The 22,318-nt window shown below is 35.6% G+C and overlaps 1 protein-coding gene across 2 annotated transcripts in view; it reads left to right on the forward strand.

Moving 5' to 3' along the window:
- The first annotated feature begins 9,133 nt into the window (after positions 1-9,133).
- Positions 9,134-22,318, forward strand: part of LOC136812257 (rho GTPase-activating protein gacU-like) — a 63,463-nt gene continuing 50,278 nt past the window's right edge. Inside the window, exons 1-7 of one of the 2 annotated variants that reach the window (XM_067068741.1) lie at positions 9,134-9,431; positions 11,638-11,833; positions 16,166-16,268; positions 19,348-19,435; positions 20,218-20,263; positions 20,799-20,868; positions 21,901-22,003. In XM_067068741.1, coding sequence (XP_066924842.1) covers positions 9,219-9,431; positions 11,638-11,833; positions 16,166-16,268; positions 19,348-19,435; positions 20,218-20,263; positions 20,799-20,868; positions 21,901-22,003 — 819 coding nt within the window. In that variant the 5' untranslated portion in view covers positions 9,134-9,218. Of the gene's footprint in view, positions 9,432-11,637; positions 11,834-16,165; positions 16,269-19,347; positions 19,436-19,580; positions 19,681-20,217; positions 20,264-20,798; positions 20,869-21,900; positions 22,004-22,318 lie in introns of those variants that run through there. The other variant, XM_067068745.1, reaches the window with a different exon arrangement.

Consider the following 22,318-nt stretch of genomic DNA (forward strand, 5'->3'; position numbering starts at 1 on the left):
TGTTTTTTTTTTGTTAGCTAGCAGAGTTTTTCCGGAACCTTTTCCATCCCAACCTCGTGACAGAAAAAAGGCATGACTTTAGGCTTTGAGGAGGTGACAAATTAGCTTTGGTTAATTGGGTGGTCAGTCCCAATGGTATTGTCTAGGCCTTCCTAAGCAGTAAGCTTATTGATCTCACCGGTATACCTGATAAAACAGTGGGAAAGTTTTGTAGGAAATGGGAATATTGAGTGTATGTGAATATTGTGAAGCCTCTGACTTGGCATAGAAAACTAAAGAATTGTAGTTTGAGTACTTAGTGTAAAGAGGTCTCTATGGAAATTGGCTTTTTGGCTATTGGTCACGCACGGGAATAAAATGCATTTGCACTTGCCAATGAACTTCCCTAGATGAGTATCCAGTCTTATACAGAGAATTAATTACCTCTCAAAAGAAATAAATCGGAATCACCAACCTGGAATCAGCAGAAAATACAGTACAGTCAACGCTCTCTAATTCAAACCTCTTTGAAAAATTCTTGGTCCCTTGAATTAGAGAGACAACTGCATTTCCGAGTTGAATTTGGACTAAAAAATCAGGACAGTAAAAATGTTGTAACTTTTTAAGTGTTTTACACATTAACTTCGACCCACGCTTCAGCGGTTTCAAAAACGAACTTAATCCTTTTTAAAAATAGCAACAGTTGCGATATTAAGGAAAGATACGGGAAATGCGTCAACATTTTGTTGACACACTTTACCAAATGAAATATTGCCCATTCCAATTTCTTGAGCCTTTTTACGTTCTAATATGTTTATTTAATCTAAATATGAACTATCTTTTACTTGGAGCTTGTCAGTGAAGGGCGAAGGTAGTAAAATACTTAACTAGAATTTTATTGCTGGAAAAATTGGACGTGAAGGGCCGTAAATGGCATTCGATTATTAACTAAGAAGCTAAAATGCTTGCTCTGTAGATGATCGGAGAGTTAAATAGCATATTATCATAATAAAAATGTCTGTTAAAGTATATCAATGTTTCTATTGGAGATGTATAAGAAAGATAAGAGAAGTTTATCATCAGAGGTCTGATAACATACTACGGGCCTATTTGTTTCACTTACTATAAATGCTGTAGATGCTATCTGCTGAAAGTGCTATGAAATTCCATGAAAACTTTGAAAATGATAGCAAATATTGCAAGTTTTGTTGTCTGCCATCTTGATGATCCCTGGTTGTACTTTAAATTCTAAAAAGTAACTTTCAATCAATTGTTTATTCATGGCTGGGTGGCCATTATCCCGCCATTATGAAAATAACTGCTATTTTGATTTCAGATATAGACCCGTGCGTGGAGCAAGCTACAGTTTCAGCTCTTCACCTCTCTAATTTGATTGGTTTAAAATTGGCAATCAGGCTAAGAAAACATCATCCAGTCTGCTTTTAGATGCAATTTTTACTGTGAAGAAATTGCAATCTTTGCTTTGCTTGCAGAAGATAGAGGTTTTTACTATTTCTGCTGATAAGGAGTTTGCAAGTTTATTTACAAAAAGTGCAACAGATTTGGACAGAAAAAATTGAAATGAGTGCACTTGTAGTAAATATAGCAAAAATAGTGATGAAACAAATAGGCCCTACTTCACAATTCGACCACAAAGACGAGAGGGTCAAAAGAAGGAATTCGAAAATCCCTGTATAGAAAGAAAAGATGTTGAAGGATAATATGTGTTTATCATCATACAAGAAAATTCGTTTCGTAACAAGCGCAATGCTTGTATAGTGGAAGACACCTAAGCCATGAGGTATTATTTGGGGGTATTTGGCGATACGTTGGTGAAATCTTAAACCAAAAAATGGAAGAGCTCAAATTAAATGGGGAGTTGAATGAAGTTGATGGAAGTTTCGAACTCAAATGTTCGCACCTTAAAAAGTTTCAGCTCGTATATATGAATACGTGTCTAATGAACACACAAACACAAGTTCGTTTGATAGTATAGGTATTTTTAACGGCAATGAAAACAATGGTGAGTTTAATAGTGGAAGTAGTGGTATTTTGAGGTATTTGACATCCCTGTCTCCGTGACACGTTGTCAGAAGTCTGTAGCCTTTGCAGTGAAATTGACGAGCTAAAATTAATAGGGACTCTTAATTTCTCGCTTTCAGTTGACGGAAGCTTCGAATTCAATTGTTCATATCTTAGAATTTTAGCTGGTGTGCATGCCTATTGAACACAGATAGTATGATAGTAGTTTGATAGTATAGGTATTTTCATGGCAATGGGGAGTGTTTTTTCACTAGGGAGTTTATAGGTGTATTGGTGTATTTTCCCTAGGTGTGGCATGGGGAGGAGGTTGGTGTTCACTGTAATGCTAATATAACCATCACCCCTACCACATCCTTTGTTATAAGAACAGCTGAGGCTCAGTCTCGATACGCTTGTTCTTAAAAAGGCATGCAACTTGACTTGTCTTTCAAAATCCTGAAAACAAAAAACATCAAATAGAATGACCAGGGAGGTCAAAGTTTGGAGAGAAAAAGAAAGGTATCATAACTTTTAATAGCATTAGCAAGGAAGTTAACAAGTTTTGAACAATTATTTATCAGGAAAGTGTAAATGAGCTGATTTATCAAAAGGTGTCATAGTGTATTGATTAAATCGCTTATTTTTATTAACTGGAACAGGATTTTTGAAAACGTTTTGGATGCTTTTTGTATGCTGTCACTTTGACACTATGTAGTATCGAGTAAAACTATTTTCTTTAGCCAGATGGTCCTGATTAGTATAAGAACAAACTATATAAGAACATAAGGCTTCGATGGCCAAAAGGTTTAACAAGTTAAGAACATTTTTAGGCTTTATAAGCTCTAAACACCCAGTTCCTTAATAAGTTGCACAAAAATACTCGTTTAAGAAAAGGAACGTTTTAAGAACATTTTCAGACTTATATCTCGAAAAGTTAAGAACATCCGAATGCTCGTTCTTATAAAAAAGCGTGTATACATGAAAATGATGATAGATGATAGATGGTAGATAATAAATAGAACTAATTATTAGAATCACAGATAATTATCTATAAGAGTATTTCAATTTTTCTGGTGTTTCCATAATCAATCATCGTGTTTAAACGTTTGCAATCGACTTGTAACCGAATGAATGGAGTCGAACTTGACAATAACGGTTAAAATGGTTAAGAAAAATACACAGTAGAGTATTTCAGTTCTAGGTTTTGTACACCAAATTTACCAGTTTACCAATCTCCAAGACACCCCTGTCTCTTTATCATCATATCCCTACCTCAGAGCAAATTGGAACTGTTTCCCATAGCGGAAATAAAAATTTCTATCAATCCCCAATGGGATATTGTACCAAGCTGGACCAGCTGGATTGCATTTTTCTACATCGAATTTCAAATTGGGATGAAATGAAAATCAATTTCCAAGCGGGGCTGGATTTGTAAGAACAATTTTTGGCCAAATTTTCAAATTGGGAGGGGGTCCCACCAGATCTATGAAACATGGGTGTCTCACAATGCTCCATAGAAGCTGATGAACCAAAATGATGTTGACCACCAAAAACCTTATTTAGCCATTCCATAAAGGACAGCTTCATATTTCAAGACAAGAATAAGAAAAATACCTCGATACTCCAAACACAATATCCTGGTAATATCACCTTTGTGGTATTTGCAGTGATTGTCTGAAAGAATAAGCAGTACGCATTCTCTTTTTAAGAAACTCCGATTTTCGGGTCAGCCGTGGGGTTGCGTAGCCATTTTCTTAAAATTTGCTTTGACCACCCCTGATATTATACCATATTTATGTCTGGGTTATCGTTTGATGATGGCAACGGCCACGGTCTTATTCTTAAAAAGATTTTACTTTACGAGATAGTGAAAAAGTGGGCAAATTTGAGCCCTGGTGGTGTGCAAGCGTCCTAAGAATGGGTACTATACAACAAAATAACTTTTGTTTTGCAATCGTAAAATTTTGAGTCAATTTAAATGTAAATAATTGATAATCAAGTTAATACAGGTCTAAGCATCTCTATTATAGGTGTAGGTAAAAGATTAGACTAGTAAACTAGTCGTTGAAAACAGCCCCTTATACAAAAAATCAAGCTCCAAATAAAAAGAATCGATGGGGTGAAGTTGCGTCTCTTTTCTGAATTTCAACGACTAGAAGATACTTCCCTCAAAAAACGTTGTTTAATTTTACAACTTTTTTTAGGTTTATGAGAATCCATCCAACTTTTTTGACTAAATGATATTTCATAGTAACATTGAACATGGGAACATATAAATAAATGAGCATTTCTAAAAACGCAATAAACAGAAAGAAAAATAAATACAATCCCGCACGGGTCAGACATACAGAAATCTGTATGTCTCTCCTTACGATTTTAGGTGAAGAAAAAAAGGTGTTGGAAGTAGCTTCTAGTCGGTTATTTTCCTTTTTTCTCACGCGCGCTGAATATTTAATTAGTGTTTACATTATTTGATTGACAGTTTTATTATAAGGTTATAAGTAATAACCGACTAGTTTACTAGTCTAGTAAAAGATAGGTGATAAATCAGCTAAAAGCTGGAGATTCTAAAGTTAAAGATCGCAATTTCTTTTGAACATTTGATACCACTATAATCAGGATTGAGAGATTCAGTATTTAAAGGCGAAATTAGAGATTTTGCGGATAAAATTACACCCTAACCAGCATGTGGTATTTCTCTCTTCATATCATAAACAAATGTAACACAATATAAATATAATGCATTTTGATGTTACGACGTTCTTATCCAAAAAGTTCCAAAAAGATATTTGCACGCAAAGAATGTGTGTGAGCGTTTTGTGGCAGGAGAATTTTTATTTAAGATGTGGTATAATAATAGACACATTCTATTTGGTAAAGTGTGAGTGTGATAACCATTCTGCCAGGGAAATAATAGATTAAATATGTTTGCTGGAGGCTACTGCTTAAAACCACCCGAAGATATTTTAAGAGAGCACACACATGGTGATTTCGGTGAGCCTGTACACTGACAATTTTCAAACAACTGCATTACGTAGCTCCTTAACCTCTTTATGGATTTTTTCATGAGAAATTATCAGCAAAAAAGTTATGTCCGATTAGTGCACTGAAAAAGGGCGGTACAGTCTAGTAAGAGTATGTTTGAAGAGCGTTTAAAAGTTTAATTTTTTGACTACATGAGGTGTAAAGGATTCTTCTAATGATCTTATAGCAGATTGGTGACTTTGAAAATTAGGCCTGCATGTGAGATTTGAAGTTTATAGCTCAGATATTTCAGAAGAGAAAGTACGGTTTTTATAAATGAACAAACCCTAATAATAATAATACTAATCTTGTGATCGGAGCATAAGAGTGCGTTTATAGAGTCCCCAGGGATGCCCTGAAAGAATCCACAATGACAGAGAGGTACTGTAACCCTACATATTTAAGTAAGTCCAGGAAAAATCGAGGAGTTTCTTTTCCAATTTATAGGACACTTTTCATTTCTATTCTCTGACTATATTGTCACTAAAAAATCGAAATTTCATTCTTTCTGGAATACTTCTCAGATACAATATGCGAAACGATTCTCATGAAAAAATTTCCCACGCCACGGCCAATCATCGGTATAAATCTATGGCTCATGGATCGGCTTGGTAAAATGACGGACTTATTTTTGAATTAAACCTTGACAGTCGAATTCAATGAAGTTCAATGTATGACCCATTGAGTTTAAAGCCCAAAGGACTAGAGATGAATCTTCAACCTTTTTCAAGCAAGAAAAAGTGAAGCATTAGTATTTGGGCCGCATTTAAAATGACGGATTGAATCCCAGCGCAGCATTTTTTTCGAAATCTGGCGATGGATTTTACTATTGATCTGGGATTGAAACTCAATGCTGTATGACTGTATGGCCGTTCATTCATCCGACACTTATTTTCGGAATTCGGTTTATTTTGCATTTTCATTTTTCATTCTGCAGGGTGCTGGTAGTTAAAACGCTAACACAGTGAATTTAAGTGTAAAAGCACATGAGTTCAATTTCAAACATGTTTTTTCTTTGATAGCAAGCTGGGGATTGTAACGAATATTGATAGAAAAAGAAACTTAAGCACTTAGAAACAACTGTGCTGACAATCAAAAGAGCTATATTTTTGCACCAAGGACCTGAATTAATTGAAATGAATTTACGCACCCAGGAGCTGTGAATATTAATAGATTAATGTTGATTGAAAAATTATTTGCATATGTATGTGTATATGATAGATGGGGAGACTTAGATTGTTGAGATATTTTGAAGCAAGAAAAATATACTTGAGAATCGTTGATAAATGGTTGGATAATGAGGTTTCTGACTTGAGAACATCCACTCTATCTATTTGATTTTTCACCTGAACTAACTCAACTTTTGCAGACTTCCTTTGGAGTACTTTGCAGTATTTCAAGTATTTTGATACTTGGGCTTTGTGAAAAGCGTTAGACTTTTTAGTTTACCGGGTGGTTCGAAAAGTGTCAATAAAATTCAAATTTCGTCTTGATTTCTAAATGGTTAATTGCCCATTATAGTACTCTGGGCAAGTGGCTTTTATTTTTCGCAGCGGGGAGGGAGAGGATAGTCCGGGGGTCGGGGTCCAACCTTTCAGGCTGCATGCCCTGTTGTTTCAATATAAAGGCATATACATTATATCTATAAATAAATACCTAATGTACTACATTAGATTTCATTAAATACTAGAATTTGTATAAATAGAAAAATAACCTTGAGGTCGCGGAAGGGAAGTCGATTAAATGTCAATCTACTAAATTTACCGCGATTACATAAAATTAATGTATATGTTTTAACTAAAGAAGAGACATTTTCAAATAAGATTATGGTTGGAGCTTAATTAGAGCAAGAGTTATATTGGCTCATGTGGGTCCCAAATGGAAAGAGCTTTTAAGATAAACAGATTAATTTCATGAGTTTTTGAAGTGGTAAGAGTGATGGTATGAGATGACATTTTAAGTCAAGCAGTGGAGAAGTGTGTTTTTATGTAACGACAACGGATAGTGGAAAGATGTAACTTTCAAGTGAAAATCTTAGTTTGGAAGAGAACTGAATTAAAAATCATCGAAAGGCTAGCAGGAAAAGTTTTCTGGAGTCCAAAATGTTTTTGCTACACTTTTGGTGTGACCTGTAACTATTACTAAGGCGACGATGTAGTATTTTGTAAGGGATTTTTTGGCGGAATTGAGTTTAAAGCGTGAAAGGGGCAAGATTTGAAACTGTTGGATGGGAGATGAAGCCACTTATTTCCCAGCATCCAAAACACGTATTTTTCACACAAACACTACATTGAAAGTAAAGCCCATTGCCAGATTCAGAAAAAATGACGCTTTAAATCAAAGGAAGGCTGACTCAACCCGTCTTTCTTCAGCCTTAATGGTGCAGAAATGCATAAGTATTCGACATTTTCAGGCTGCCAATTATCTCAAGCTTGTTTTTGTGAGAAAAAGTAGACGATATTGTCGATCTTTGAGACGTCAAATCATTAGATTCCCGTTGCAAGGTCAAAAGGTTACAACTTTTAGAAACATAATATTTGAAAGAGCAAGCTTAAAATAAAGGTAGAAAGTATAGAAAGATAGAAAAACTCTGAAAATGTCAATGTATTATTTGGTAAAATCAAAAGTCAAAATTAGTCGGTTTGATGCAATTCTGCGTAAAAGTTTCCCATTATGGTAGATCTAATATGAGAATATGGTAGTTAACTGGATAGTCACTCTTCTAGTTTTCTGGACAGACGAATCTAGAGTATCTATTTTAAGAGCTCAGTGGGGAAGTAGGGGAAAATTGAAAATTGACATTGGCAAACAGAGCAGAAAATTGACCGACCGCCTTCTTGTTGAAAGAGCTTTCTGAAAACAAGACGTTAGCGCGGTAAATTAATCAAGAAAGTAGCTATAAAGGGGACGTGTTTCCTCCTACTTACAACTTTTTAACATCCTGCATGTATGTTAAAAAATGAAATAATTTCTACTACTGTTTTCTTTTATCACAATGATGTGGCGTGTTCTATGGACGGTGGGAGGGAGATGACATAAAAAAGTAACATCTTTATCCAATATAGGAAGATTTTAATCAATAATTTTGATGCTTATCTTGCAATGGGACAAATGAAATGACAGGAGTGAGTTATGGAGTTATGTATGGTCTTACGTAAAATTTCAATAGATGAGAGTTTGTTTGTTTCTTGGTGTAATACAGTTGGTGTCGAGAGTATAGTAAAATGCAGGGTCGTGTTATTAAATTCATCATTTTTGTTCACGGAGATTGACCAACAGAGCATAATGGACTGGGAAATCCAATGTTAAATTGAAGCAGCCATTCAAGCCTGTCACAATGGCTGTGATTGAGAGAACGGTGTTTTTGTTTTAGCGTTTGTCAGAGTCGGTGCACATTATTCTTATCGACATTGCAATCTGCGCGGACAAGCTCGCAAGATTAGGAAATTAGAATAAGGAGCAGAGAAGTTGAGTGGAAGCTGAATCGAATTTTTCATGAACCTCAAAAGCCACACTTTTGATTGATTGACGGTAAAGAGTTTTGAAAAAATGTCTACACCATTGGTGTTGGACCACGCAAATGACGACTTGTACTAGACTTCAAACCTCAAAAGTTTAGGCCAATGAAAAAGGAAGGAAGGATACATCTTAATGATGTCTACTGCTTGGTTTATTGAGAAACTTTTTTCAGTTTTTTCCGTCTGATATTGTGTTAAAAACTTTAAGATGATAAACGATGATAAATAACTTTGACTTTTTATACGGGCTTTACGGACAATTTTTTCTCCCGATCACTTATCACATGTCAGAATGTCTGATATAACTCAGGGTCACAAAGAGGGAAATGTCACGGTTTTGTTATGTATGTTATAAGTGCTAGATGTTTTTCCAGGAAAATAGGAGCTTAAGCGAAGAGTCAAAGACATATCGAAAGAAACTTATAGACTTATGTACTTGATATACTCGAGGCAAGTACAGTAGTTTGGACATTTATGATTACATTACTGAATAGCCAAACGAGGTGAATCGGTCTTTAATCAAAGAGTCAAGAGGAATATGCTGTTTCATTCTGTCCAAAATAACGGAGCTTTTTTTGTCATTTTAGAAGAAAAAATACTCATACTAAAAAATATCAGGAGATGTAAAACACAAGAATCAACTGAAAAAAAACACCTGATAGCAATACCACCATCATGACTTCTCCGAGGCTTATGAAGCGGAAGATCTCACTGCCCATGTTACGCACGCCGTCTAGGACGCGGAAAACAAGTAGCTATGGAAATAGGTTAGACATTGACCACCTGAATGAGCAATCACATATGGCATTCCTGAGGAAAGTCAGTACGAATCCACACGAGATTATGTACCCGATTAATACGGTTTTACCAACAGGCGTAAAACAAGTTGTAAGTATAATCTTATTTCGCTCTCACAGATCACATCATTTTAGTAGTACAGGTCTGCTTAATACGGCTAAGAGTGGCAAATACATTTTGACATGGGAGGAGCAGGCTTCCGGTAATCCAGTAATCCAGTATTGGCCGTTTTTCCGGTTTATGGAAAATTACCAGTATTCCAGTACCGAAAGGTCGAATTTCCGGTATTCCGGTACTTATTGAAAAATCTTTTAAAGCTTTTTGACAGCTGTTTGGCCGGTACGTCGGTATTTCAAGAGCCCTCCCCCCCCACATAGGATTTTCAGATAGAAATATTTTATGAGAAAAACAATTCACTCTTTGATAGTAAACCTACAGGTCACACTGACGGTTGAGTTTCGAAGCAAGACCGCCAGCTCTACCGGCGGTGAACTTGCTTCGGGAGCAAAACCCGTTCACAACAATTCCCCCTCTGCTTGGAGAATATCACTTAGATGGCGAAAAAGTCTTAGACTAAAGCATAGTGTACATTTGAAATTGCGCGATACATAAACCGAAATTTATACAACGCTTCGATGTCCTGGTAGAACCATGTGTCGCCAAGGGAATCTTAGCTCAATTGAATGTAATATGACACCAATGACATGATGATACTTCACCCAACTAACATAAGGGTTATACGTAATACAAAAAGCAAAACAAATAGCTTCAAAAACAAACTATTTGACATTTTTATTACGACATGTCAGAAAAATAAACAAGTTTTTCGGCCATCCTTTGATGGGCATAAAATGACGTCATAACATTTTTCTGAATTTTTCGAATATCGAATAATTCTGCGTGGTTAACTTTTTAGAGAAAATTTAGTCTCTCTAAGGGTTGGTTTTTGGAGATCTGCTCTACACATACCCGACACTCTCCAATCCTAGTACTGCCCCCCACCCCAACGGGTCAAAAGCATAATAATTTTGATTTTATGTCTCTTCCATTTGAAACATCCCCTTATTTATGAAAAGGGGAGATTTGTCACATCTGGGTACAAATCTGCAGTTTCAACTGTCAGTTTAAGAATAATAGAATAATATATTTGGGAAAATTTCTTGCATCATTATAGTTAAAGTAATTTTACGAACAATCTTTGAAAAAAGAAGATGATCCTTTGAAAGGGGATTATGAGTATTTTGAAATCAATGGACATTTTTTCTTGACACCCAAGTTGATAAAATTCTCTTCGAACGAAATATTGGCGGGATTTCAAGGAATTGGGATTTCCCGGCGGCAATTTTTCTGTCAGCCAACTGACCGATATATTACTCCGGGCATGTACAACGATTTTAAAACCATAGAGCACCATTTTCAACTTATTTAGACCAATTCTCACATCAAAATCACCCCAGTTCCAAAAGTAGATTAAATAAAAATCAGTTTTTAAAAATGACAAATCCCTTTAAAAGGTTTTTAGATTGTCAAAATATTTGCTTTCGATTTAAGATTTGAGATTTGGATTTTGTTTACAAGTTATGGATCTGTTTGTTCCGTAAGGTTACAGAATAACCTTCGAATAATCTTCCATTATTTGCGAGGAAAACTCATGAAATCAGGTGATCGGAAAATCTTGCTCAGCTTTCTGAGGCTATTCTTCCTTACTTGTAGTGGACATACATGGGAGGTTTTAGAAACAAGTGGTGTTCAATAGGCTTTTTTGGGGTAGATGTATGCTACATGCTACAGGGGTGCGTGACCAATGCTTATACTTTCTTGTAAATATTCTAAATGTTCGTCATTCTTTTCATCTTGTTCATAAAACTTTCATTTTCCTCGCATTCACAAAACCCCAGGAGGCCACTTTTTACGCAGATTATTGCAATACAGTTTGTTTCGATTGAAATCTCTTTCAACACGGTTGAATACAAAATTGTTGCATTTCCTACCATTTAGACCTTTAAAAAATCTAAATTAAGGGAAATCTGAAGCATATGAAAAGCAGTTTACGTAAAAATCTATTTCTAAAATCTTCTTGTATCAAACAATTTACAACCACAAAATATTTTCGCCTGCAGACAATCATACAAACAGACAAAGAAGAACAAGCATAAATACCAAAGGTGATGAACGATAATAACCATGACCAAGAACTATAATAGTGTTTGCAAAAAATTGCAAACTCTATATTTTGGGGTACAAGATGACTCACTCGATATTCAGTGAATTTTTTCTTCTTTTTCCTATCCATTAGATTGTTGTACCAGGGACGTCAAAATTGCGGGAAGTTTTAGAGGAACTGGGAGACTTATTACCGGACGAGTTGGAGACCTATGTGTTGGAAGACAAACAAAGTCGTATCATCAATCTAAATTCACCCTCAGTTGATTTTGTGGGTAAAGAGTTGAAAGTCATCAAAACATCCGAACAAAAAACTGAAGACCAAATTGGTAAGTTTTTAGACTTTTTATATCTTTTTGAACAGAAACATAAATTCGTTCGATAGTTACGTAAACCAGTTTGAAAGCGGTTGTTAACCTGAAGAAGAACCAGGAAGGTCGTTTGACTTTAACTCAAAATTCGATATGGAGGTTCGAGTTACGGAGACTTCGTTGCAGTGTTTCCTTTTCTATAATCACTTGCTTTTCAAATCCTGAACTATAAACAGCGAGGTAAAGCAAATAGTAATTCAGGTAAGAGTGGAATAAAGTCTTAGTTTAAAGAAAATCGGGAATAAGATTTTCAACCCTGCAAAGTATTAGTAACCATGAAATAAAGTAATTGGAAGTAATGGAAGCGATGGCCAAGTGGTCAAAGGCGTCAGCGTCCTAAACCAGGGGTTCCCCGCTCTATCCAATGTTCTGTTCAGTTCATAGATTGCCAAGCTGGCTGGTCATGAACTCCGTGAAAACAATCAAAAGACTGTCTAAAAAGTCCTATATTACTGAGATATCCACGTAAAATGTCGATTCTATCTATCTATAAAGCTAGGATTAAACATTGATAGTAAGATAACCAGTAGCAGCATCCTCGATAAATAAGATACAAAGGTTGCAGACAATCCTAAGAAATATTCATAATCCGTGACTCTTGTGTATTATCTGACTAGACAAACTTTCTAAGAACTATTTTAGACGGCCAGCTTTCTGCCTTCGCTAAATATAGGCTATTTCAAAGTCGAAAAGAATCATGGATAATTAGGAATGCTAGCAACCCCATAACAGCTTCTCGTTGGTTAAACACAAAAACATCCACAATTTTAGACCTATAGATGAGTCGTTATTAGAGCGCGGTGGTCTTGATTACCCATTATTAATTTTCCGTGAAATTGTCTAAAGAAAAAGCTTGGGGTGCAGTACCTTAGATGGATCTAAGGTAAGTTTAAATTTTTATGGCGGATAGTGCTTCTTTTAGCCATACTTCCTGTAAGAAAATGAAGACTCTTCCCCGTCATAAATTTTGAATTTCTCAGATCCGCCACTAAGTTGGGATCGAGTTTATAAGGCTTACCATTTAAAGGTTAACGTCATTCGAACCTATCTAGCTGGAACCCAGTCCCTGTTGCAGCAATAGGATTGATATATGTATTATAGTATGTCAGTTTTTGAAATTGAAAATTGCTCATTAAATCTATTGACATGCAAAGTTGAAACCTCTTGAGATGAAAATTCTTCCAATTAAAAATAATACCATATCGAAAAGAAGAAAATGCTCCTTCAATGATAACCTGATTTTATCAAAATAAAATTTGTTGATTGATTCTCTCGGTAAGGCACGGTACGACCAGGGAGAGATAAGCAGAAGATTAGACTGTGTTTTGCGAATTTTGTATAGGTGGATGTTTTACTGTTAGTTTTTCTTGGTTTCTAAGCTGGATTTTATGGTTAGGTTTTAAAGGGGATTTAGAAAATGAATTTCACAAGTTTTTAGATACAAGCAGAGTATATTAAAGTAGAGAAATTTATTGAATGAAATTGATTCTTGGACACTTTTGACCAAGTCAAAGATAAATATAGTTAAGGCGAGAGCCCTTCTGCACAATATTTGGACTGTACTAGAGAGTCACAATGTATCATGGATGGGTTAATGCACACCAGAATTCTTTCATCCTGTTACGAGGAAATCGAGGTGTTCACGGTTTTATCGTTTGAGCTTCAAGTCTAGAGAGCTCTGTGTTAGTGAAGACGCAGGGGAGGGTAAAATCCAACTGTCTAAATGACCTCCACTCTACCAGTTAAGTATACGGCACAATATGGGTTTATAAATGAGGATTGGCCTGTGAATTGTTGTAATAACGGACTGAGTACATATGTCCAGAGAGGAATATGCAGGATTACCGGTGTGTCGGTATGACCTGGCTGCGAACCAATAGTTGCCGGAGTCAATTTCGTATCACTTGAGTTTGAAACGGTATCATTTTGTAGCTGAAAACTGATTATTTTTAATCTATTGCAAAAGAAGGTTACTGAAAATGTTTGATAAAAAAGTTGTGTTTGTTTTTAGTTTTGGTGCGGGACATTGGTTCGAACAAATTTGCAAATATTGATTAAGAAATAAAACCTTCATGAAAATTTGACTCTTTATCCTTTTTATTAACCTTATTTACTAAAGACAATACGCGTTTATTTGACAACATTGGGATTTCTTAAACGATGTTTGTTGAGAAACCTTTCTCTAGGCGATAATTTTACGTGATATAGTCGTCGCGTTTCGCGGAAAGTTATCAAACCATGTAGACTTTATGTAATGAGATTTATAAGGTATATACTAAGCTCTTATATGATTTTGTTAGTTTTTTATGGATAGATTTCAAGGGTTATATTTTGAAGGAAGATCTTTAGAGCAGGACTAGTTTAGGTTAAAAAATGCGCCGTTATTTTGACGACAGATTGAATCTAGCAATTCCTTTGTTTACAATTGATATTTTTTTCTAATTTAGCGGTATATTTTAGTTTCAATCTGTCATTTGCGTAAAAACCAGGCGAGCCGCTCAAGGCCGCGCAACTTTGGTAGGATTTGTTGGCTTCAAATCCTACCAAAGAGATTGACTTCTAGCCTTCGGCTTCTACTTCATTGGGTGGAATTGCAGGAATTGTAAGGATTTTTATGCTAGTCAACAAATTGAAGAACGGTGATTTTTGATTGATTATGTTACTAAATGTTATTCAAATCAAATAATTATACTGTAATACATGGTGCCCGTCTTGCTTCCGAGTATTGCCTTCCAGATACCACTATTTCCTGGGCAAAGCCATAGTCAGTGATTTTTCTTTACGGGTAACATGGTTGATATTTTTGACCAACCTTTAAGTCCTTAAACATGGTTCACAAAAAGTGAATCGTATCAATGGTGAGAAAAAATCTTCGAAAATCTTTGAAAATCTTTCACCTCAAAAAATAAAAATTAAATTGAAAAAGAATTTTCCCAGTTCTTGTTTCTATAACCAATGTAATTTGTGAACATATTTCTAACAGTTTCTCTCGCTTATCATAGCTGTAGCTAGATTTCGTCTCCAACATGAAAATAGTACTTTATCTTGAGGACTGTGTAAAGTGCGAATCTTATGATGATTTCACTATAATTCTTTTATACTTGATCAACATCTAAGTTATTCTTCACAGATTTTTATTATTTTCGCCTTTTCGTCTTCACAATATTACAGTGGGCTCTCATTAATTCGAGCTTTATTCGAATCTTTCAATATTTGGAACTCATTTTGAATCTCCGTCAATACATAACCATCGTAATACTCTGTATTAATCGAATCTCTGTAATTCGAACAGATTGGACTTCCCACTCAAATTCGAATAAGGGAGAATATTGTAGATTTACTTTTAGTTGAGTTGACCTGAACGGTAAATATATACCACGGACAGCAAATTTTGGACCAACTTTTCTAGATCATCTGTGACTTTTAGTTAGTAGAGCTTTAATGATTAGAGGGTTGACAGTTTCAGAACTTTGATGCGATTTTTCGGAATGCAACTAGTATCATGTAATGAAAAATGAGAACAGTTCGCACTGCGAGCCCCCAGGGACTTGTTATTTGAAGGGAGCTGAAATTTTCTTATTTAATCTCTAAAAGTTATTTTCAGTTTTCAGTATTGTCAAGACATTATTATCATTACATATGTAATGAAACTGTTGATAAAAAGTTTTAGGCAAAAGATGACGCAGTAGTGACCAATTAAGTATTTTATTAACTTATTAACACTAAATGTTCGATCTACGTTTTCCGCTTACCGACTACTAAGGTTCAAAGAAACCTCTACGTTGAAAAATGTGCAAATTGAAGATAAAGCTTGATCTACCAATTTTGGACATTTTAAGAAATTTTGCCTTTCAGGAGATATTTGAAGATATTATTTCTCGAGGTTATTGACCCTAACCCTAACAAGGGGCAGACCTGATAAAGAAGAAAAATTAGGGGAACATCTCGATTAGAAAGGTAATTTTTCAAAAGAGATAAGGCCAAAAAATAAATAGTTAAACTAGTTTCTTATAAAGACAAAGCCAATCCTCGTCCAAGAAGTGGTAGTTAAGCGGGTCGTTATGGTTTTCGTTGAGGTGAAGGGGAAGTAATCTATTAATTTTAGACATTAGTTCGGTAATTAGGACCCCGTTCTCGTTTGAAAAGTGATAGAAAAAAGATCAAGTAATAACATTTTGTGCGTGAGACAGCGAAGAACATAAGTTTGGCTTTGGAGCACGAAGATGAGACTTCTTCCTCACTTGGATGTGATCGAATTGACAGGACATTTTTCTGGTACTTATTCTTTAGAGAATACTGGTAGACAACAAATAGTGCGTGACTTGTGCAGCTCTGAGAAACAATTCCACGATCGAATACGATTGGCTGAAGTGGTTTACAAGATTCCTTTGAGGTAAGAATTCAATATAACTTAGGCATTGCCATAAACTACACCACAAATTTCGTTTTCTAGGTAATTCCAAGATACTTTTTAGGACATCTTTTGCAACAGATTTTAAAATCTACACAGTCTATTCATTGAAGAACTGCTTCAGGACTCCAAGAGGCAGTCTGGTACTTTTTGTCTGTTGACTGAAAAGTTTATAAAACTCCTAGGCCATAAGATTCTGTTGCGTCTGTTAAAGGAACTAAACTATGTTGGGATTCAATAAAATCACTTAAGAACGGTTTGAAGAAACCCGCCCCAGTCCAAGAGAAAATGATGACTAAACCGAACGGAACAAAATGTACATCATCTGAAGAAAATGCCGAAGTATTTAAAAATCACTTCGAAAAATTGTACAACAATCAAGCTACCTTCTATCCTGAAGTATTAACGTTTCTCGACCAATGCCCTATATTGACGCAATGCGAGCAACGTCCAACAGATATCGATATAAAAAAAGCTTTACATCGTCTCAAAAACAAAGCCCCTGGTGACTCTGGAATCACACCACTCATGGTGAAATCTTGTATCCACAACCAGCAATGTTTCGTTTTACTTCGCGACATCATTCTCGAGGTTTGGGACAATGAATCTCCACCCGAATCCTGGGATACCGTTCTGCTGAAAGTTTTGCCAAAAAAGGAGACCTTAGTCTACCCGGCAACTATCGTGGCATCATGCTTTTGGAAGTTGCTTACAAAATCCTTGCCATACTTATCCATGATCGTTTACAGCCACTTGTCGAATCTCTAGACCATGAAGCACAATGTGGCTTCCGCTCAGGAAGGGGTTGTTTAGACGCTATTTTTGCTGTGAATATGGCTATGAAAAAGCGTAGAGAACATAGTAAAGAAACATGGATTTTGTTCCTTGACTTAGTCAAGGCCTTTGACCGAGTCCCTAGAGATATGTTGTGGGAAGTGTTAGAAAAATTTGGCGCACCCATCAAGTTAATTCGACTGATAAAATCACTTCATGATAATTTCAAAGTAGATTTTGAAATAGAAAATTGCAAGCATTCAATCAACTGCACCATCGGAGTTAAACAAGGGGACATTCTTGGGCCTGTACTCTTCGTTGTTTACATAGCCGCTATAATGATCACTTGGCGTAAACTACACGATCGACCTCTTTGTATGTTCAGAACCAAGAAGGATTTCTGTATGACAGGGAGACGAGTTACTGCCTCCGGAATCGATTTCGACTTCCCTGACTCAGAGTATGCAGCATAGTGTGCACCCCCCCCCTCTGCAGGGGGGTTTGGATTTTTGGGTCCAAAACAGCCAGGTGGGAGTCTTTTGGGAGAATTTTGGACTTTCAGGTGGGGGAAATAGGTTGAGGTGGGACTAGAAATCTTTAGGTGGGACTCTTATGGAAATATATAGCATATATAGGTTTTAATATTTTTGTTGAGTTTTTGATTCTTGTTAACCTTAGGTTACAAGACTTAGATTATAAATGAAGGATTGATAAAGAACTCTGCATTTAAAAACTTAAATTCATATCACAGTTTGTTGTTGTTGAATTGAATTGCTTTACATTTCCTACATCGAAATTTGGTAATTAAAAAATTTTTATTAAATAAAATCCCTATTTTAGGTGGGACTTGGAAAGTCAACTATCAGGTGGGAGTTTCTCAAGTGCTGGGACCTGAAATTTTAGGTGGGACCTTGACCCCCCCCCCTGCACACTATGTGCAGATGATATAGCCGTGTTGTTCGAATCCCGCATCGATCTCGTCATCTTCATTCCTCTACTGCTTGACCATTTCAATCGCTTCGGAATGGAAGTTCATGTTGGTGATATATCTTTACCCAATAAACCATCAAAAACTGAAATATTGTTTGTTTCTGCTCCAGTCAAATCGTATCACGATTCTAATATGTTTGACAATACGAATCTAACATCAATCGACTTGGGAGATGGGAAATGTATACCCGTAACCGACCATTTTTGCTATCTTGGTAGAATCATGTCACGCGATTGTACAGACAATCTTGATATTACTAACCGTAATGCTTTTGGCGCTCTAAGAAGATCGATTTTCTCTAATGCAAATGTCTCCAATAAAGTCAAGACATCTGTTTATGAAAGCTTAGTACTTCCGATTGCTCTTTACGGATCAGAATCATAGAGTCTTACAGAGAAGTTATTCAATCTTTTACGTATGTTCCATCGTAGTTGTGTCAGAGCAATGTGTAGAGTTAATATGTTACATGTCAGGCGATATAGAATCTCAAATGAGGAGTTGTTGAATCGTATTGGCTTGCTGTCTATTGATAGTTACATCACGAAAAGGCAGCTCTCATGGGCAGGGCATGTTGCTAGAATGAATTTTGATCGTCTTCCACGGAAAATGTTATCGTCATGGGTAAGGTGTAACCACCCAAGTGGTTCACCTGAATTTACTTATGGCCATGGTTTGAAAAAGTGTATGAATAAGGCTAATGTGCCTGTAATTAATTGGTTTGATTTGGCGCAAGATAGAATTGGCTGGAAAAGAATAGTGAATGGTATTGTTGTAATATGATATTATCTTGGTTGTTTTAGTAATCTAATATTTATTATGCTACTAGTACTTTTCTTCCTTTGGCTAGCGCTATGATTTCCTAGGACTATTTTATTTTTAATATATCTTAGATCTAGGCCGATTCCTTTTGCTTTAGGACGGATCACTCTCACTCTCTCATAAGATTTTGTGTCAAAAATAATGAGCGAGTGTGAGTGTATCAAAAACATTATTACCATATTTGGAAAATCTTCAAAATTTAGCGGGACGTTTAAGGGTAATTCCGCTTATGAGTTTTTTCTAAAGTTCTCGTGGCTTGTAAGAGCGCCCATGGTTCCCATCCGTGTCACTGGTGTTCAAGAGGATTCTCGTGATAAGTTCAAATGCTGAGAAAAATCTAAAAAGTGTGAGAATTTGCTGTGGTTGTGTAAGTGGGTAAACTAAAAACTTTGATGTCATTTCAAATATGTCAAAATAAAATATTTCGATACCTTTATAGTGTATGTAGATGTGTGATTTGTATATTATTTTTCTTAGATCATGGGGCTTAAATGAAGCCGAAGTTTGTTTACTTTTTGATGGCACAACACAAGTAGAGTTAACTTCAAATCAGTTGATAAATAAGGTAAGTTGATTGCTACACTCTCTGTGACGGAGTGTGAAAAATGAATAGGTTAGGCTTATAAGGTTTATAAAGGCCCTTCCCCAGAGAGGCAATTCACTGTTTGTATGTGGTGTCAAAACCACGTTTTTTTCTACGAATCTACAATGTAGGGAGCAAAATTAAACAGAAGTAATATATTTTCGAATAAACTTTTGATATTTTGTGATGTGAAGTAAAGAGAGTTACAGACCATACGTTTTTAAAAGGTTAGAAGATAATATATTATGTCTGCTTTTCAACAAAAATATTTTCTTGGTGAAAAATAATATTTTGACATTTTAAACAAAAATTGATGAATTTGAAAATTTATAGACACTATGTACTCATAAATCAATCAACTCTTTATTTTTGAGGAGTTCGAGAAAGTTTTTCTCTAGTTTTCGAGACCACCAAACTTAAGGGCTGGTAGGGTTTTTCTATTTACTTCGAAGTTTTGTTCCAAAAACTTGGTATTTTGAAGAACATTTTTTCTTGTGTGACTATCGTATTTTCTTATAAAAAGCAAGCACATCAAATATATTGTAATAGTCAGTATCCGCCGGGCAAATTCATTAAAGGTATACTTAATTGGTCAGTGATACCAATATAATTTCACAAAAAAATCTGCTTTGAAGTGAAACCGTAAACTTGTAATTAAGAAGGCATTAAGCCACGCGACATACTTTATGCAAAATCAATTTTCCCCTATGGTTGAACGCATAAAATATTTTTTGTTGACGTTTGTTACCGATTTTTCTTCACAGCTTGAAGAAATCACTGTTTGTTGGGATAATGATGACTCTCTGATCAGTAAGTAATGATTATACTTAAACTATACTTTTTTATAAGTATGTCCCAAATTTTTGAGGCCTTTGGAAATGTTCTTATTTTCACAATTTCTGTTTTTACGAGTCTGAAAAGTCTTTAAAGGTTCCAAACTTGTTCTTAACATTTTTGCCATTGATGCCTTATGTTCTTATATAGTTTTAGTTCTTATAAAAAATGACACATTTCAGACGACATTATTCGGCTAATAGATAGCAAAATTTAGGTCACCGAATATGATTTGGGGCAACGGAATGACTAAGATGCTCGCAATGAAAAAGGCTATGAATTATTTTTCCAGATAGGCTTTTCCAATAATAAGAGCAATTCTAAAAGAACATGACGCTCAATTGTCCTAGGAACAGACTATAAACAATCTTAGCCACATATTTCTGAAACTAAAAATATATTCTCTCTGAAATTTCCGAAAGATTAAGCAAAGCCGATTTCGAGCTTAAATGTATAGGTTCTTTGAAAGCTTGTTAAAACTTCTACAACCACCCATCCGCCCATATTATAGGTGACGCCTTCAACGAAACCTTTTGGAGCACACATGAAAATTATTTCAACTTTTACGAACTGGCGAAATTGTAAGTATTTAGACTTTTCGATGGTCTACCATTTTTAGGATAAGAAAACTGCAATGAACTATAACTTTTAGGCTATTAGAATCCACTAATCAATTTAGTGATACTGTCTATTTTGGATCCTCGCGGGGATTGGATAATCTGACTGACCGTTTAAAATGAGCGTACGATTGACCCAAAATCTGGCTTTCTAAGTTAGGGAATATAGTGTCTCAGACAGATTCAATTGTCAGTTTTGCCATTTTGGTATTTAGTTTCAAAAAAGAGCCCGCCATCGATTCGATGACCTAATCCATATATTTCAAGCATTTTACGCAACACTTACAAGTTTGCAAACACAAATTGACTGAGAGTCAAGTCACCCACTGATTTAAAAGCAAATTCTGGCGAAAAAATGTGATGCCTTGAGAAAAGGACAACAATGAAGTCAAGCCATATCAAAACAAACCTTTAGTTTTTGGTAACTTTGGCGCCTGATTATGCATCCATGACGCAACACTTAACCAATTGTCCTATAAAAAGAATAATACGAAATTTTTTGAAAGTACAAAGAGGAAATTATATGATTGAGGTACACAGAAGTAGCTAAACGTATAAGGGAAAAATAGACCCAGAATAAAATACATGAAAAATCTGATCAAAGCAAGCTATCTTAATAACCATCCTTAGTAGTAGACAGTCCTCTTTTGAGTTTAGAGCATTTTCAACACAAGAGGACTGAGTTTGAGATGTAAAGGATCTGTCAAGTTGGCGAAAAGCAAAGTCCATAATAACGTTGTATTCATGACATTACATAACGGACCCAACATCTGATTGGCTGAAAGTGACGTATTGACTGATTTTACGTCACTTAAAACCAGGCAGCTGTTGGGTCTATAATGTAATGTCAGAAGACATTGCAATAGTGCATATCATGTATATGCGTTAAACCAGAGTATGTATGCTAACTGAGGCTAGACTGTGCATAATTGGCCATGGGGGTAAGTGAAGACTTTCTTGAGAATGAAACTTTTCCTCCCTATTTTTTACTTTCAGAACTTTGAAAAGCAAGCGAAGTGATACGTCTTTCACTTCATTTTTAAACATGCAAAGAGGAGTGACTGGAAAACCAACATTAGAAGCACTCATACTAGCACCAGTAAGTAGATATTGTTTTTAATAATAATTTTGGGTACTACTTCATGACACCAAAAGACCATTCAAATGTTTCCTCCGTATTCCTTACATGAAAAAAGTAATTTTTAAATTTGGATCTACCAACCCTTGCAACAAAAACAACAGGATAAAGAGAATGAGAATGAGTTTACTGAACATGGCCACTTCAACAGTTTATCCAATTTTTCATGGAAAAGACACACAGTTTGGCTGATGAAAATGCAAGCGGTTAGGCATTGGTTTTGTAAACCATGGTTGCTTGCATTTGATGGTTCGAGCCGGGGTTGGAGACCTATTT

This window comes from Clytia hemisphaerica, unplaced genomic scaffold (assembly GCF_902728285.1).
Source record: "Clytia hemisphaerica strain Z4C2 unplaced genomic scaffold, Clytia hemisphaerica genome assembly, whole genome shotgun sequence".
NCBI classification, from domain to species: Eukaryota; Metazoa; Cnidaria; class Hydrozoa; order Leptothecata; family Clytiidae; genus Clytia; species Clytia hemisphaerica.